This window comes from Empidonax traillii, unplaced genomic scaffold (genome assembly GCF_003031625.1).
Source record: "Empidonax traillii isolate 1590-97213 ecotype Southwest subspecies unplaced genomic scaffold, ASM303162v1 scaffold525:size621053, whole genome shotgun sequence".
In the NCBI taxonomy this organism is placed as follows: Eukaryota; Metazoa; Chordata; class Aves; order Passeriformes; family Tyrannidae; genus Empidonax; species Empidonax traillii.
The window spans coordinates 368,818-387,223 of NW_020955718.1; the positions used below are offsets into that span (position 1 = coordinate 368,818).

The 18,406-nt window shown below is 42.5% G+C and overlaps 1 protein-coding gene across 1 annotated transcript in view; it reads left to right on the top strand.

The window, feature by feature from the left end:
- Nucleotides 1-5,270: 5,270 nt before the first annotated feature.
- The window catches only part of RAB11FIP2 (RAB11 family interacting protein 2), a 28,074-nt gene continuing 14,938 nt past the window's right edge, over nucleotides 5,271-18,406 (top strand). Inside the window, exons 1-3 of the mRNA XM_027897012.1 lie at nucleotides 5,271-5,719; nucleotides 16,650-17,092; nucleotides 17,797-18,259. Coding sequence (XP_027752813.1) covers nucleotides 5,367-5,719; nucleotides 16,650-17,092; nucleotides 17,797-18,259 — 1,259 coding nt within the window. The 5' untranslated portion in view covers nucleotides 5,271-5,366. The remainder of the gene's footprint in view (nucleotides 5,720-16,649; nucleotides 17,093-17,796; nucleotides 18,260-18,406) is intronic.

An 18,406-nucleotide genomic window follows, 5' to 3' on the forward strand; every position in this document is an offset into this window, starting at 1 on the left:
ACAAGAAGAGAATGTGCCTATTTAAGTCTAAAAACAGATGCCATAAAGCCAATTTACACTTCAGTGTAACTCTCCAGTTTGAGCCCCAGTTTGTGTTTCTGTGATTTTTGGACAGGTACTTCCCTGTGGGTCAACCTGGAGGTTTCCACGCAGTTTTAGGAGAGCCAAGGGTAAATCTGAATCTAGCCCTTAGGGGTTAGTTTTGAAGAGCTGACTGGTATTGCTGAAGAGCCTGGATCCTGCAGGTGCAGGGCAGGGTAATGGCCTTTCAGGGGCTGAGGTATGACCACGGCAGGTTAGAGGTGCTCAGGGACTCTGCACGAGGGGGAGGCTTGGACAGAAGAGCACAAGGATTTGCCTGCTTGCAATTTGTGCAAATGATGCTGAGAACTAGGTGTTTTCATGTTCTGAAAAGATGGAATTGAAATCTCCCCCAGACAGCTGACTAACATCTTGAGACACAGGCAGTTTGGGTCAAATCTGGATGACTGGCAAGTTTAATTATAGCATTTGATGACTGTTTTACAGCATTTAAGCCTCTTTGAACTTCACAATGGATGAGAGTGTTGAAAGGCTGTGAAACACGTTCAGCTAAAAGTGAACAAAAAAGATGATGCTTCCAACACTCTTAGTGGTACCTGGCATTTATTTGAAGTCTGATACTGCACCCAGCACTCCCATATCTTTGACTCCAGGTTTCCTCTTGAAAAGCACTGGATGTCTATCAGAACAATGGATAATTCTCTGGGTGTTTGCCTGATTTCAAGCCCCCACTCTGCTCTTCAAAGACATATTTCCTTTGCTGTTCCTTGTATGACCCTGTTCACTGCAGTAATGCAAGAAAGGCAGGTGAAGAGTGAAGAGATGTTGCATAAGAGTGAATGTGAAAGGTAAAAGGAAGCCCCCAGAGCAGGACAGTGGCCTAACTCACCCAGCCTCAGAAAACCTTGAACATTCTGAGATGCAAAACTTGGGTTCCGATCACAAATTTAATGAATATTAATCTAGCTTTTTACATCCAAATGCTTCCTGCTTAATGAATGTCTCTCCAACCAAGAGAGTAGACAAAAACAGTAGCTTGGGAAAAACCTCCTAATTCACAGTGGTGGGTTTGAGCCCAGCTATTTGATTTCTGCAGTCAATTAATTCTGGTGAATTCCTGAAGAAATCACTAATTGAAAAAATAACAACAGCTGAGATAATGCTAGCAGGCAACAACGTGCAGTGTCAAAAATGGTCTTTCTGGAAAACATGCAGCCTGGACAGTTGCAACAGCTACTGAAAGTTAGTCAGCAAGGCAGAAAGCAGAAGTTTCTCACATGTCTAGACAAAACCAGCCTGTTCCTCGCAACGATGTAACGTTCAAAGCAAACACATCGCCCGAGATCTGCCAACAAAGAATTATTCAGCAAATAATTTCAAAGAAGAGATAGCATTTTCGTTTAGAAAAAAAAAAAATAACAAAATGTTTCCTACTTAATAAACAGAAATCAGGGAGGAATTAAATCACGAAATTATCTGCTAGAGTTTGCCACTGAAAGAACAACTGCTCTGATCCTCTTTAGCAAGGACACAACTGGAAGTGAGAAGCAGAATGTGGAACAAAAATATTTTCTTGCATTTTCTTTCGTAAGGGCAGGCAGAGTATCAAGGCCTATCAGATGTACTGGGTGCTCAGGAGGGAGAACTGAGAGGTTATTACAAGTTACTGAAATTGAAAAAAATCCACCATAATTCTTGGAATTCCCTCTTTTAAAAACAATGTTGATTCCCTGGGTCAGAATTGACTGGAAGAACATGTAATAGAGATCAACAGCACACACGGGGTTTAAGGCTTCATATCAAACATACACCATAGACATACCATAAATATCCACTGTTCTGCAATAAACAATCATTTTTTAAACCCACTCTCATCATTACCTACAAGTAGGTAAGTAGATGGGGTGCTGGAGTAGCCACCAGCAGCATAGGACAGTTATTGCAAATCAGAAATGCAGAAACAATTTTCCTAGGCTGGAAACTCCAGCTTTCTCTTCATCAGCAGGAATTCTGGGCTTGCTTTTCTCACCTGGCTTTCTCCAGGTAGTAGCAGAACAAAGAAGAGGGACAAAGGCAGAGAACAATCCAGGAGCTGCCAACCACCCACAGGGAGAAATCCTTTTTACCACAATGGAGCATTCAAGGGAGATACGCAAGTGCAAACTCCAAATGTAATGTTTTGAGCTCAAAATCCTCTAGAAGAAACCAAGGACTAGAAAATTCATGACAGGACATCCCCAGAGTGAGTGGACTTGGACAGAAAACACGATACAGCAATAAGAGTGAGTTTAAAAGATTATTATTGCAGAACAACAGTGGATATCTATGGTGTACTGAAGGAATGGTGCAGTCTTGTATCCAAAATGGTGCAGAGAAATGAAAATGGATTTTCTAATGTGATATTCCCTAAATCATGGACAGTGATGAGCAAAACCTACAGTGCATACAGGCACTGAGCAGTGGTGGTGGCTTAGTAAATGGGAGTCTGAGTCATTTCTGGATTAATGCTCTGACATAGTGCCAGGGGACACTGTGTTGCTGGAGATATCATTATTTCTCCAAGATATTTTCTCATTTATATTGCATGTTTCATTCCAGAAGATGACAATTACTCTATTCTAAAGAGGACAAAATCAAAAGGCCAGCTTACAGCTTGACCCTGGAGGGAAATAAGAGGGAGTAAAATATATCTGGTGCACCTTTGGGCAGAATTTTTTATGAAGCACAGCGGTGGAGGAGTTGAGAGGGCATCTCCCCAGTGCCTCCTGCACCAGCTGAGCAGAGAGGAGAGGCATGAGAAAGGCTCCACGTTCCTCTTCTCACATGCCAGATTGCACATAAGGGGTAGGGAACTATTAATCTGTTTATTTTTGAAAGCAGCAAAGGAAGATTGGGTATTGTATTGACATATTGTCTGCAGAGGTGCAAAAGCTCTTCCACCTTCCCCTCTTCAGCTGCCTGCATATGTATTGCAGTCAGCTCCTGTTTAGGAATCGTAAGAAATTAGACAACACTAATAAAGCATAAATCCTGCCTGTTATAAAAACTCATAAAACTTTTCCTAAGACACAGCATGCAAGACATGATGTTCGACTTAAATTTCTGATTAAATAAGTACATTCTGCGTACCTAAAATTCATTTCTTGTTTTGGTTTGATGAGTGCATCATGCTTGGTTTCTATTTAGTGCAACGAAGAATACTGTATTAAAACAGAACTTGTATGTGGTAAAATTCATTTAAGAAATATTCTGATGTACTCATGTCTCTCTGGTTTCCAACAAGAACCCTGTGGCTTTCCCTCATGGTTTAGGTCTCCTGCAGAGCACTGTCACCATAATCCCTTCTGGCTCTTCCACCCTGAAATGCTGCTACTCTCTTCCCAAGCACAGCAGCTCGCCCTGGAAGCTTTGCAGTGAAACATTTGGGAAAGACACTGGAGGATGTGGGAGAGTGGCAGCCGCAGAGTACAGGAAGGGGTTTTCAGGTGAGGAGGATGGTGATTTACCCCAGAGAACTGATGTGCTGCCTTAATTGACAATCAGCATTACAAACCAAGGCAGATGACCATAGCATTTATAACCCTTTCAGAAATGACTACCCCAGATAATCCATTTACATGTTTTTGTCTAAATACGGCCCCAAGACATGTTCTGAATTTTCTATTTCCAACTGGACCATCTCTTTTCCAATATCAACAAAAATCAGCACGGAAGAGAATTGCCAGCACTGTGTTAGGACTCACAGCGGGCACAGCTATCATTCCCAGTCAAAATCTGAGGGTCAGTGAAGTAGTTATTGAAACTGTGTACAGAGGGTACCATAAGCTGGTACCCAGGGGGATGACTGTGTGTTGACTGGTGATCCCCTACTTTTTCTGACCTCGGACAATAACTCGCTCACTGTCAAGAACCATGGGCAGCATCACACTTTACCCTCTCTAATCGCCTTCAGCTTTAACTGTTTAATTTCCTGTAGGTCTCAGCAGTACAAGGTGGTCTTCCAAGCTTTTTGTTGCTCACTAACCTATGAGCTGGGGACTCATGAGCGAGGGGTGGCAGATTATCTGATTTCCCTTCTTGTTATGGTTTGCAGGGTGGGATACACAGCCTTGCAACCCTAATGCTCTTTTATATTTGGTTGTTTGTTTGTTTTTGTTTTATGTTTTGGTTTGGGTTTTGTTTGTTTGTTTGGGTTTTGTTTGTTTTGGGGGTTTTGTTTGTTTGGGGGTTTTTTTGGTAGAAACAACGTTAATATCAGTGACTCCACTTTCAGATGAGCACGTAAACACACAGTCTCCATGGTCTCCCTCAAAAAAATTACGTGTTCCCAAAACATCTTTTATCGTATTTTTTTACCTTTTATTGCTGTATTTTATTATCTATTTATCTTCTATTATTGTATTTTACATTAACCTTCACTAATATATTTTTGCATTTTATTACTTTCACTTTCTCACTGCAATCCACCAGAATTGCCAGGGTGGGTGGATGGGGTGGCAAACGAAGCGGTTCCCGGAGCAGGACGGGCTCAGGAGGGTCCCCAGCCCATGGCCGCCCCGGGCCGCCGGTATTAGCTAATAACAAACACCGGTGTCTTCACTCCGGCTGCCTCCTCTGCACCGCTCCTGCAGGATCCCCGCCCGCTCCAGAAACAGAAATAGCGATGAATTAATTACCGGGCCGGGGCTGTGAGCCGGGAGGGCCCCGTGAGCCCAGCGCTCCCTGCGGCCCGGGGAGCCCGGCCCGGCCCGGCCCGGCGCGGCTCTGCCCTGCCCCGGGCGGTGCTCGGTGCTCGGTGCCCGGTGCCCGGCGAGGAGCGGAGCGGAGCGGAGGGAGGGAGGGAGGGAGGGGGCGAACCCTGCCCTCTGCCCTCCGACCGCCGCCGGCAGCATGGGGAAGGCGGAAGCGGCGGAGCCGGCCCGTCAGGCCGGGCGGCGGCGGGGGGGCAGCGCGGCGAGCGGCTGAGCCACGGACGGGCAGGAGGGAGGGCAGCCCGGCCCAGAGCCCCGCCGGCAGCGAGCCCCGCCGGGCACGGGGAGCGGCCGCGGCCGGGGGATGCCCTGCGGGCAGAGCGGGCCGGGCCGGCGGGCAGGGCGGGCCGGGAGCGGCGCCGGCGCTGCGGGGGCACCCCCGGCCATGGGGCCGCGGCGGGGGCTGCGGGGCACGGCGGGCACCCGCGGGATGGGCACCCGCACCCGCGGCCCGCGGCGCTAGGGCGGGCACCGGCCGGGCCCCCGACAGGTGTGTGCGCCCTAAGGGCCCTTAGGCGGCCCCCGGAGGGCTGGCGGACCCTGCGCTCGCTGTTGCCGCTGCGATCCGCAAAGATGATGCTGGCAGAGCAAGCCCAGAAGTGGTTCCCAACTCACGTGCAAGTTACGGTCCTTCAAGCCAAAGGTCTGAAGCCGAAGGGTAAAAATGGCAGTAACGATGCCTACACCATCATCCAGCTGGGCAAGGAGAAGTACTCCACCTCGGTGGCGGAGAAGACCCTGGATCCCGTCTGGAAGGAAGAGGCCTCCTTCGAGCTCCCTGGATTACTCATGCAGGAGAATCCAGAAAAATACATCCTGTACCTGATTGTCATGCACAGGTCGCTGGTGGGGCTGGACAGGTTTTTGGGACAGGTGACCATAAGCCTGAATGATATATTTGAAGACAAGCAAAGGCGGAAAACAGAGTAAGTGATGGTTGGCTTGCTTTCATTGTAATTTGTATGCCTTGTACAGTTGGGGAGAGTGGGATATGGTAGCTTTACTATCAATGTACTTTGAAATTAAATCAGAACAGTTCTGCCTTCAGCGCTGTGGTCAAACCCCTTAACGTACACAGTTATGTCATGGTGGCCTGACCTCTTCCAGAGAAGTTTACTGTAATCACAGCGGTTTCCTTGCACAGGGAAGGAGCGTCAATAACATTAACTTTTTCGACAAATTCTTGTGTGTTACGTGAACTCATCACAGTCTGTTTTTCTAAGGATTTTTCTTTGTTCTGCACAGGGCCATGTCCCCATTGAACTCCTACCTCAGTTTGGGCCATGCATGAGACACAGATGCCCTCGAAGCCTGGTGTCGTTCTCTTTAAAATTGTTTTCCTTCAGTTGCTGCAACCAAGCGTCTTTATAAATATTTTATATTTATGTTTTAGTGGTCAATGAACTGTGACTTAATGAAGTCTTACCACAACAGTGCAGTGCTTTACTGATCCTGATTATTCTTAAGCCATGATTGTGCAGGCTGCACTGTACAGCAGGCCTCAACAGAGAAGACAAAAGAGAAATATCAGCTGTTATGGTAGCTTCCATCACTACCTGCACAAGCCTTTGTCAAATAAACTTGCTGTTTGCCAGCAAATTCAGGTACTGGAATGGAAAAAAAAAAGATTTGTTTTAAAAAAGCATCGTAGTTTATTAAGCTGATCTGTAAACTTATCTAATTCTCTGGGTTTTTCAGCTAAATGGGAAAGTTGTTATAATTCCTAATTAGGACACAGTTGCACAAAGATGTCTGGTACCTGTGTAATTTATCCTCCAAAGTGTGTGGGGATAAACTGTGGGTATGAGTGTCCTGCAGGCATGGCTAGAACTGCACAGTTTGGGTTTGTTTTAGTTAAGCTTGTCCCACAGAAGTTGTCTAGGAACTCATGGAGACCTCCAGGCGAGGTCTGTGTAGGCAGTGATGTATGGACTGACAGATCTTTCTAACAGGGATTAAGAAGTTCTGCTCCAGGTGCTTTTCCTTCTCCAGTGTACCTTCAGTAGAGTAGAAGAATCTCATCTGTTCAGTTCTGGTGCTCACAGTGGTGGTGGGTCTGCGGTGAGGTGCTGGACTCTGCATCAAAGTGACTAAAAGACTGGCAGCACTTGTCTGGCACTGCCTGCTGGGCTGTGAACTTCCAGGAAGAGGGAAAGGTGGAAATCCATACAGCAGCGCCATCCAGGTCTTGTTCATCAGACAACTGCTTCTGCAGAAACCACCTCAAACCCTGGTCCTGCTTCTGTGCAGTGGCCGAGGTTGAAGGAGCAGCAGAGACAAGTCAAAGCTGGCTTTGCCCTGGTGTTTGTTTGTTTGCATTTGTAAACTACATATTTAGCAAAACAGGGTGTTCACAAACCATGTAATGGGAAAGAAGAGGCCCATGCTGAATATCCCGTGACTTCATTGTTTGGAGTATTGTGCTTTTTAATTGCTTACCATTTTAGGGACAAAACAGTTACCTTGATGCAATACATGGTAATGCCTGTACCTCAGGGCCTTAATTTCTATTTACACTTGATTCAAGAAGTTTCAGTGCTCTTTAGACATGCATCTTAAAAATTCTTTAGTCATTAGTTGTAATTATCTTGCAAGTTAGTAGGCGACTGCCTTAGTTGCAACACCTAGATGCTCTACAGAAAAAAAGGGGAGTGAACGAGGAAGGAATGCTACTAAATGTAAAGGCTATAGGTAGCAATATATTTTCAGAAATTGGAGGAAAATATGTAATTATTCATGTGTTACTGTGAGTAACAAAACCTAGAAAAAGAACCATAGGCTCTTGAACCAGTTTTAGCAAAAATAGGATTGGAGACTTGCAAAACTATTCCAGAAATTTTTAAGTGGAGTAATTAACACAGTCCTTGTGATAGTTAAACATTCAGATCTCTGCTCTACTTATACCTGAAGCTATGCTTAGCAGGGCTTCATCGGTGTTCTTTATTTTTTCTTTCTAAGTGTGAGAGAGGAACTCTCTCACAGAGTGGTGCTCTGTGAATGAGGCAGTTCCCCCCAGAGCTGAAATCGCCGGGGAATCCTGCGCCTTGCCCACGGTCTGGGCTGCACAACGTGGGGGCCTGTGGGGAGCTCTTACCAACAGCCCAGCTCCTTTCTTCAGGAGTTACTTGGGCATTTAAGATTGCAAATCTTATTAAAAGTTGATGGGTGTTAGGCTTCCAGAGCCCAACAGCCGTACTTGTAAAAGTCTTATGTAAGTGTAAAAGTGCGGCTTGTGGCATTTTTGGCAGGGTGCACTCTCTTAAAGCCGATTGAAATTCTTACGAGGAGGGAGCCACTGAAAGTCCAGTTTTCCCGTTGGTGTCTTTAGGTGCTCAGAAACCTCAAAAATGTCCTTTCTGAAACTCACTTTTGAAAAAGCAGTGACTCCGAGTCCTTAAGTGTGTAGCTGTTTTTGGAAGTTTTCGTGTGTAGATGTTTATGAAAGCTTTCGTGGCTGTGTGCTTGTGCTGCTGCTGTCGCCTCTAAGCGTTACTTGGAGATGTGGGTGCAGGACTGGGACGGGTGTGCAGGAGGGCAAACTCAGAGGAACGTGTTTGCAAATGTGATCTCAAACAAAGCACTCTTTTTTGTTTCCCTTTTATTAATTCCTTTTTTTGATACAAAATATTGCCAGTCCTGTGTTGGCAGTAAACTGAGGGTAATATACGTGGACCTGAAGGCTTTGTAGCTGTGACTGTGGTGTGGGAACTGAGACACCCAGTGCCTTTCACGACCACATCCAGTGCCTTTGGTAACAAAGTTTTCTGGTGGTTGAAAGCTATATTCATTGTTTCAGAAACACTAATCTGTTTTATTAAGCAATGTTTTTACTTTCAAATATGTTCAACAGGCTTGTGCTGTTATTAAATCCAGAGTTATTTTCTTATGTTGATGTAACCTTAACATTTCTTGCTTTGTTTGGGGATGAATGAGATCCAGTTATTTGATGAAGTGTCTATTGGTAATATTTCTACTTTTTAATATATTTAATAGCTTCCTCTTTCCAACACAGCTGTACATATGGTGCTGTAGGAGACAGACTCAAGAGTCACCAGGGTATTGCAAAAAAGATATTTAATATTCTGCACAATGCTGAACCCTGTCAGCAATTCCCTAGTGCTTTTTTAGTAAGGAGGTATGAGAAGTGAAGGCTACCAGCTGATTTTGAATTCCTAGGAAGACCATGGGGTGTGTGACATTTGGCTTTTTGCATATTTTTTTTATTTAATATTTTATAATTTGGAAGAAATAAATTTCAAAAGTCACTGTGGATTCAGGAAAATTAGGTTAGGGAAAAATAATCCTTTTTTTTTTTTTTTTTCTCCATGTAACATTTTTTGTTATTCGTCACGTCTCAGGAAAAATACTCGCTGCAGTGAAGTTTTCAGGCAGAGGCCTCACGATAGGATTTGCACATCTTGTGTTCCACTAAACTTGCCCTGGCTCAAGGCTTAATGAAACAAAGCAGTCTATTTACTAACGTTGATAGTGAAAGTTCTGTACGGGCCATGGGGCAGTGTCCTGTTCCTGGCTGAAACTGGCGGGGTTGGGAGGTATTGAAAATGAAAATTCCTGGGACAGTGAGATCCAGATGCGGCTCAGATGGTCCCTTGCTAGGGCTGTTCCAGAGACTTCATCCAAAGCATCTGCAGGATCCCGGCTCGTTTTCTTTCTGCCGTAGCTCAAAGATGCCCCTCACCCTGTGCAGGGTCAGGAATTTGTAGCTGGACATGGACAGGGACTTCCTTCTGCTCCTTTCTCAGAGTTAACTAGGCTTCAGGTGTGGAGAGATTTTACTGAGCTTTTCCAGCAGTTCAGAAAGCTTGGGAGATGCTGCTCTATTTGCCATAAGTTTTTGAATGCTGGATTTCTGACATGGCTTTTATTTCCTGCGGTGGCATCGTGTGAGTTTTTTAATCCATCCTGAGAAATACATGACAGGTTTTGTGGGTCTGCTCTTGCAAAATAAATACACCTCTTCTGCTCTCGCATTTGAAATGTAAATTATGAGCAACAAATGTACTGTTTTAAAGCATGTGTGCTTTTTTTGTAGTGATTTCAGTTCAGTTATAATTCATAGCTGCCTTAATGCTGCTGATAATCTGCATAGCATCAGAACAAATTTTTGAATTACCGTGGAATAAAAAAATACTCATTTACTGACATGTCTAAATTTACTGAAGTATTTTCCAGTCGTTTTTCATAATGACTGTGCTTAGGTTTTTTTCACCTGTGGGCTAAAAGAACACAGCAATAGAGGAACAAATTTCTGTTAGCTTTCACCATAATGTTACTTATTTCATCAGCTTTTGCTTCATCCTTGTTACTAATTCCACTCTGCTTATTGTCCATTCCTTTATTAGCTTTCCTGGACAGCTAATTTTATTGTATGTTCAGCTGATTTAAGAAGCAGCACTTGTCTGGAATGTTATAAATTTGAGGAGGCAGGAGATGTAGAGTTACTGTTTCTTATGGAAATGTCGGAGGAGACATCTTTTATTTGTGATTTAGTTCCCCTTCTCGCTGGGGTCTGTAATACCTCAGCAACACCCCCCTACACACACACACATGCACAAATTGCAGCACTCCTGTGAAAAAAAATGCTGCTTTGAGCATGATACAGTGAAGGAATTTTGGCCTCATCTAAGATACTTCTCTACTTATACTGATCATAAAAAAGATTCAAAGCCAGCTTCTCAGCGAGCAAACAAAGAACTCACGATTGACCACGATCAACAGCCCTGTGCCGTAGGCACTTACTCTGTAGTGCTGCTCAGCCTCCTGAAAGATGTGCAGATTGTGTGTCTTCCTCCAGACTAATGTCAATGCTTTCTTGGCAGCCTCCTGCTTGGACATGAACAGGTTCCATCTTCAGCTGCCTCTGCTCTGTCCTCTCTCTCACCTGTAGCAGCACAAGCAAGAGGAGGCACTCGAGTAGGTGGCTTCAAATACAGCTTGAATTATGAATAAGCAGTCTGGGAAATAGTATGTTATGAACTCAGAGCTTGTTAATGAGTAGTGCCTTTTTAATAATGCTTCTACAAAACATAGCACACTATTATGTACTAAGTTTTAGTCTTAAATTTAAGTTAAACCAGAAAAATGCATTTTAAGTGATAAACCTCAGCAGCAGTGGAAATAGCAGGCTGTAACAGAACATGTCAAAATGTTATGCTTAAAGCAAGAGAAGAATCTTGTTCCACTCGAGTCAAAGGTAAGAAAAGTAGTGACTGAGAAATTGGTTAAAGGCACAGAAGTAAAAGAGGAGCCTGGAGATGCCATAGGAATTGTTTGTGGCACCAGTCAGTAAATGTAAAAAGATGAAGGAAGGTTAGTAGTGAGGAACAGAGGAGAAAGCTGGTTATGGGAGAAAAGAAAAACTTCTGGTATTTTCAGATTATCTAGTAATATTCCCAGCATTTACATTTGACAACAAATGCATGCACATCCTCTGAGTAAATCATAATTCGGAGTCACTGTAAGTGCCATCTGGATTGAAATGTTTCCCCATTGTCTGTGCACACACACACAACTGAAACAACTGGCCTAAACTCTCATACCTTCAGTTATTTTGTTTCTAAAATAAAAATATTTGCACATGGCCTTTAGCCAAAATAAGAAGTAAACTAAGACCACTTTAATCACTTTGTTTCCAGTCACTGTTGGCCAACTCCATAGTGAGGGTGTTGTGATGTCTGTCAGTTCCCATATGTCTTGTGGTGTTACAATGTCACTCTGCAATATTTAGTTTAAACTCTTACTTTGAATATGTCATTTCAGTTGGCTTCCAGAAAGCAATAGTATTCATCTTTGTGAGTGTCATCACTTATTTTAATAAATAATCTGTTTTCTTCCTAATTTCCCCTCATGCACGATGTAGTCTGTGCTCAGCCCCTTGCCTTAATTTCCTACTTGCTGACTTTTGGGGCTGTCTCTCAGTTTGGTATCAGAATGATTTATCACAAAACGTACTTCTGCATTTTTCAAAGTGCATATGCTGCTAATGAAAATGTCAGCTCTGGGCTGTGGGTGTTGTTTTTTATCAATTAGCTGTGGACATTTGTGTCAGTGGGGGTTTCTGAAGCAAGTTTCTTCAGTGTATCTAGGTTGATAGCAGTCAGATGAAGAAGTACTTCTTGCCTGTGGCAGCTGATGGACGGGTTCTGTCACTGGCATTCTGATGATCTTTTATAGGTTTAGAAGTATTTGCTGGTATAGAAAATCCCCCTCATTCCTGTGTAGCAGATTAAAGGTGTTCAGATCAGGATGCTGATTTTTACATGTAGCATCGAGGTTAGAGGCCTTGCAGGTGCTGTGATGATTATGGGGCTTTTTGAAATATTCCTTCAATAATTTGTGAATTAAGATAAAGTTCTTTGGGTGCAAACTAATGCTTCCAGCAAAAGAAATCTACATCAGCTCAATAGATAATTATTGAGTAGAGTGAGTGCAGAGCAGTGTATTTGAGAAGCAGGAAAATGAGTGGGAAAATTCCTTCCATACTTTCCAGCTTTGGCACTGGCAAGAAGACAGGAGTCAGGAGATCATCTGTCATGCACAGGTTGAATGTTCTGGCTGGAAGACTTATGATATCTGTTGAAACTGGTAGACAAGTTACCCAGTGGTTTTGGAGGCAGTTAAACTGTGTAATTAAAATGTAATTGGAATTATGTAGTGGTTTTTCTTACCCATGCTGTTACTGTTTTTCTTGCCCATCCTGTCAGCCTGTCCTGGTCCCTGTTACATGCTGAGCAGAACTGGCTCAGTGATGCTTCTTCAAAGGAAGGAGAGGGATATGACTTGGAACTGTCGAATTCCATGGCAGATTTGGGGGACAAATTCAATTAAAAGGGGGGAGGCAAAAAAACATTTGAAGAAAACGTGTTGGAAATGTCAGCACACTTGTAGATCACCAGCTATTTAAATGGAATAGGCAGGCCAAGATTTGGTAACTTGCTCATTTAGAGTAGCTTATTTCAGTTTTCTCCTTCACTCTTCCTGCCTGTCTTTACTAAGGTGAAGGGTTCACAGCTGCTAACACTGCACAGTTTACTTTATGCTATGCAGAAGGTGGTTATTGTCTTTGCTAGAAAAAAATGGTCTTTGCTTTTTGCACCCCTAATTGTAGATATGGCCAAACCCAGTGGATTTTATCCTGGTTAGAAAGTAGCCGTGTTTCTTCAGATAGAGGTTTAGCTTTTCAGGACTGCCTGGTCAGCAGCGTTTTTCCTGTTCAGCCTTGAATGTTGATCATCTCTTTGCACGTTCAAAAATTGTCAGCATACAGAGTATGGCAATTATGTAAAAGTAAAAATTATCAGAACCTCATGCAGGGCAGGCAAAGCCCATCAGCACACTCAAAAACAGATGAGAGAAAGAAGCAAGGGTTGTTCTGATGGAAGCCATAGGGGAAAATTTGAAATTGGAGGGTGTATGGAGAACATTGCCCTACAGAACATTGGAAGGTGAGAGCAAGAAGTATGAATGTGATTCAGAAGGCAATAGGGCTTCCTTTGAAGTTGGGAAAATTTGCCAGACTTTGTACAAGGTCTGTTTAAATAAAGACTGTCTGCAAGACTGGATGTAATATTTGGTTATTAAATAAAAGGGCATCTGCTCTCATAAAAGCCACCCTGTTTTGTTCATGTGTGTTATTGGCTATTTTCCTACTTTGTACAGACTTTCTATAGAATAAGCTCGTGGCAGCCTGACAAATGGAGCATTTATTGTGGCTAAAAGTACTGTAAACAAAACCAAAATAGCAAGTTTTATTGGCTTTTATAATACATTACAATTTCTTAAATTGGCAGTGGTGTAGTGGAATTTGGTATTTTAGGACTGAAATGTTGTTATCTGCAAACAGTGGACTTCATTTTCCAGTTCTTTTTTCTATTACACACAGCGCTGTTTTTTCTATTTGTTGCTCACGCCCATCTGTTGTCAAAACAGATTCTAATCAGAAACATTTACAGACTCAGTTGCTCCTTCACGTGGGGCTCCACACAAATGCATTGCCTGCATTTGTTCTCATCTGTTTAAAAAAGTAATTAGTTGCCTTTGAATTTGAAGGAAATCGTGATTGGAGTCTGCTTCTCATATTGTCTTGTTATGAGCTGAAGCATATGGAACCTTCATTATAACTGAAACAAGATAAACTCTCCAAGGTAACAAAGAAACCTCCTCGAAATGCCTATGAAAATTAAATATCTGTCTTTAATACAGTGATTTGATCCAGCAATCATTATTCAAATAGAAATTCCAGTGAAATCCAGAGGAATTTTGCTGGAGTAGAAGAGTTTATGATTAAATTCTGTTGGAGTCAGCAGTGGTGTTGAACCTGGTCCCAGCAGGTACGAGGCTCAGTCCTTTACGCCGTTCTCTTGTCTTCTGTGGGTCAGGGGAGTTTCAGTGTTTTCCCAGCTGAACTTATTTGTAGTGGTGAAGGAGAGGTGAATTTCAAAATATGAAGTGGAGGTATCACTGTCAGCAGGTGAGCACCAGCAGTGACACAGAGTGTTTGGTGATTGATAATAAGAATGCCAATAATTGAGTGAAATTAATTTTAAAAAGAAGATGCTTTCTTCCACACAGCAAAAACTTTAGAATTTGTGTCTTGATATTGTTCTAAAACAAGTTAACAAGTGCCATACACCAGTTTAGAGTTTTGGTAGTTCCTAAGTAAGAACATAAGAAAATTCAGCAGTCTTATCAGAGATACAGTAGTAATGTTTAGGACCTGTGAGAAGAGGGAAAAGGGAATGTTTTGTTACAGTGTAGGCCGAGCCATTCAATTTTAAATGTCAAAAAGTGAGGTCCTCTCTGCCTACTAAGCCTCTTGAAACACTCACGAGCCTTATTTGTAGTTATGTGGATATTTAGTGTCTGCCTAAGGAATCGTGGGAGCACTTTCTCAGTTTCAGGGTGATTTTTGGTTTGAGCTTTTATCTGCACAGACAGCATCTCTCTGAGCAAGGGCTTGCCCGTTATGGCTGTGTATTTTTTGTATTTTTCTTTAAGAAAAGACGTGAACAGATTTTCTTTTAAATAAGAGTTTTAAAGAAAGTGGGCTGTCTTGTCTTCCCGTTTCTGCAGTATTATATAGCACACAGAAAACTCACTTGTGGTTCTGTTGTGTGTGTTTCCTGTAACGAGTCTGTAGATGACTTAAAGTGTTTCTGGAATCAGTTACCAAAGAAGTGAAACGTTATTAACTAAAAGGAAAAACAATCCATCTTCTTCAGACGCATATTTCAGGTTTTGCATTTCATTTAAAATACATAAATGCAGTTACCTCACAACAGAAGAAAAACTTTTTTCCTAAAGGTTTAATTATCCTCCTGCTGGTTCGAACTTCTGGGTCTGCTGGTCTGGATTCATGTTGTTCAGTGCCAGGACAGAGGAGGTCTGATATATCTTAATTATTCTGGTTCAGTATGAAACATAAAACCTTGTGAAAATCACAAAGCAACAAAAAAAGGCTTAATACTCTCTATCCTTTTGTAATTTCTTTAGTGTGTCATTTTTAGAAGTATTAACTCAAATAACAGTATCTCTGCCTGAAAATTTGATTTCAGCTGTCCCCTTTAAAAATATTTATGAAATATGAAAGGAAATTGAGGGTTATTTTTCTCCTTTCCTGACCTTGTTTTCTGTATTTGACAGGATTGAATAATGTATGAATAACTCTGCAATCAGTTTTGCATCTGTGCCGATAGGCAATTTAATTTCTTGGTCTCCCATTCAAAAGTTGCTTCCTCGTGGTGATGAGCTGCTCTGTTAATCTGTGTGCATGCAATTCTCCTGGCTGTGGGCTTAGAGCATTCCTTTGGAACTGCTGGATCTGGAATATGCCCTTGTGCTCCCTTTGAAATAGGGAAGGGCTGCTGGTGAGGGTTGTGGAGAAGGGATCATCTGGGTCATTCATTTGGGTGAAGCTGTGGAGGGCAGATTGAGCCATAATTCTGCAGATGCTTCCATGGGGCAATGGAGCACAAGAGGGAATGAATAAGACACTTGGATAATGATAAAGCTTTAGTTGGACCTGGCAAGGAAGCGCACTTGGCTTTTTGAAGCAGATGATCACACCTTTGATCTCTTTTCAAGGAGTGGGGATTTACATCACGGTTCCAAAGCCTGTGGAAATATTTCTGAAGTTAATCCTGCTGGTGAGCTGCAGAGGAGAGGATGGCTGTAGATGCACCTCCGTGCTCACAGTTCTGCACCTCATGCTCCTGGAGTTGCTGTCAGCATCCACAGGGATGCAGCTGCAGAACTGAAATAGTAGTTGGCTGTTTAGAGGTCTCAGACATTTCTTTGCTGGTACAGTTGACATAAATCTTAACCAGCAGCTAGAAGGAAGAGAGAGAGGAGAAAATGCTTGCTGGTGTCTGAATCTGAGCAAACCCAAAGGAGAAAAGGTTACCAGATGAGGTAGCTGCCACATAGCATACATTAATATACATCACTGCTAAATATAGAACACTTGAACACTATCAAGTGTTCTTTTAAAGAGCATAATAAAATGTATCTGTATTTATCATTAACATTAGGTACAAATCCTCCTTCACAAGGAGATGTGAGCCCATCAGCTTTGATGAAGTTTAATAAGCTTCCAGAGGTGGTGTTGGTTTTCAAAACAGGTGAACACTAAAGAGCTCCCTACTTGCTTAGTTATTTTCTCTTCAAAAACAAATGTAAACAAAGAAGCCTTTCAGTGCAGGAATAATTGAATCTTTGATGCAGGATTTGGGTTTTCATATTTCAAGTTGTACCGACCCAGTGCATTAACTCACTAACCAGAGTTTAGCGAGTAGCCTCCAGGAAACACAACTGAATTTGCTCTTTTTCTCCTTTAAGGTGGTTTCCCCTGGAGTCCAGACAAGGGAAGAGAACTAAAGACAGAGGAGAAATAAAGGTTAATATTCAGTTTATGAGGAATAACATGACAGCAAGTATGTTTGATTTGTCAATGAAGGACAAAACCAAATCCCCTTTTGCTAAGCTAAAAGACAAAATGAAGGGCCGAAAAAACGACGGGACGTTTTCGGACACGTCGTCTGCAATCATCCCAAGCACTCACATTCCTGATGCAAACATAGAGGTGTGCAGTGGTGAAGTCCAGATGAAATCCAAACCAAAAAAACCTTTCCTTTTGGGACCTCAGAGGTTGTCCTCAGCCCACTCGATGTCAGATTTGACAGGACCGCACGTCTCCTCAGAGAAGATGAAACCCGGCACCGTCGGCTACTCCCACCTCTTCAGGCGTCAGCTGGAGTCCTTTGGGTCGGTTGATGAAGGGGGTAAGTAAAACTCATGACCATTACAATCACAGTTCCCTGCTGTTAGAGCATCCTACATCTGTTTCTTCAGTTCATGACGTAATTACAAGGCCAAAAAGTAAATAAATATTGCTGAGCTGTTTTTTTTTTTTTTACTTCCTTTAGTTGGTGGTACCTCATCATTCCTATTTCTGAGCATAAGAAATAACTTATTTTGGTGAAAATATATGATAATTTAGGTGGTTTTTTTTCTTATGTTCTCATTTGAGAGTATATTGCAGTGAAGCATTGCATTCTAGAGGGGTCTGTAGGCAAAATAGCACCTTGTGAGAAATAAGTTTAATTAAAAAGTTGAAAGCTATCACCGATCTTTAAATGTGATTTATACAAAGAACTGAAAATACTTTGCTGTGTTCCAGGTTATTATGCAGCAATAGACTACTGTCTCTTTCTGGAATGGCACACTAGTCATAGCTGTCTTCTTTGTAGAACTCAGTTTTCACACAGGAAACAAAAATTTCCTGTAGTGTCTATCTATAAACATTTCTCAACCACCAAGTGAAGCTGTTAATTTTATTTTTTTTAAACAGCTTAGTTGCTCATCAGAATTTTGAACTGACACTCCATTGCAGAGCTTCTAGATCTAAGCTAAAATGGGTTTTCTGCATGTCATGAACTGTGATATTGTGTCTATTGATAATACACTAATGACAGATTGTTTGCAGGGAGTCTAAAATCTCCACACAGAAGGACATTAAGTGTTGATACTTCTAAAATGAACCAGCTTGACAGCACAGCTGATGAAGCTGCACTTGAAGCACAAAATGACCCATTTACCAACGTGAGTGCTTCGTTACCCCAAAAATTTGCCACACTGCCAAGACAGAGGAACCCGTTTGAAGAGAGCCCAGCCACGTGGGATCAGAACATAACCCTGTTTTCCAAACCCGTGGAAATCAGGAAAGAACTTAAAAAAGAGAAAAAGGAGAAGGTTAGTCTGTTTGAAAGAGTGACTGGGAAAAAAGATAGCAGGAGGTCAGATAAACTCAGCAATGGGGGATCAGAGAGCTCTACTGACCTGAAATCGCCCGGTGCATTCGGGGAGGCTCATCAGGACAGTTTTGATTATGAGCCGACTAATCCGTTTATGACGAACTTCAGGCCCACGAGCATGTTGCCATCTTCAAGGTAGGCTTTTGCTGTACTTCAATCTGATATCTTGAGCATGTTATATAAATGAAAATGTGAAGTGTTGAGGAACACCGTCTTCGTGCTTCATATACCTTTATATCATCGCTTGTCTGTTTCCAAGTAAAAGTTAGGAATTTTTTTAAT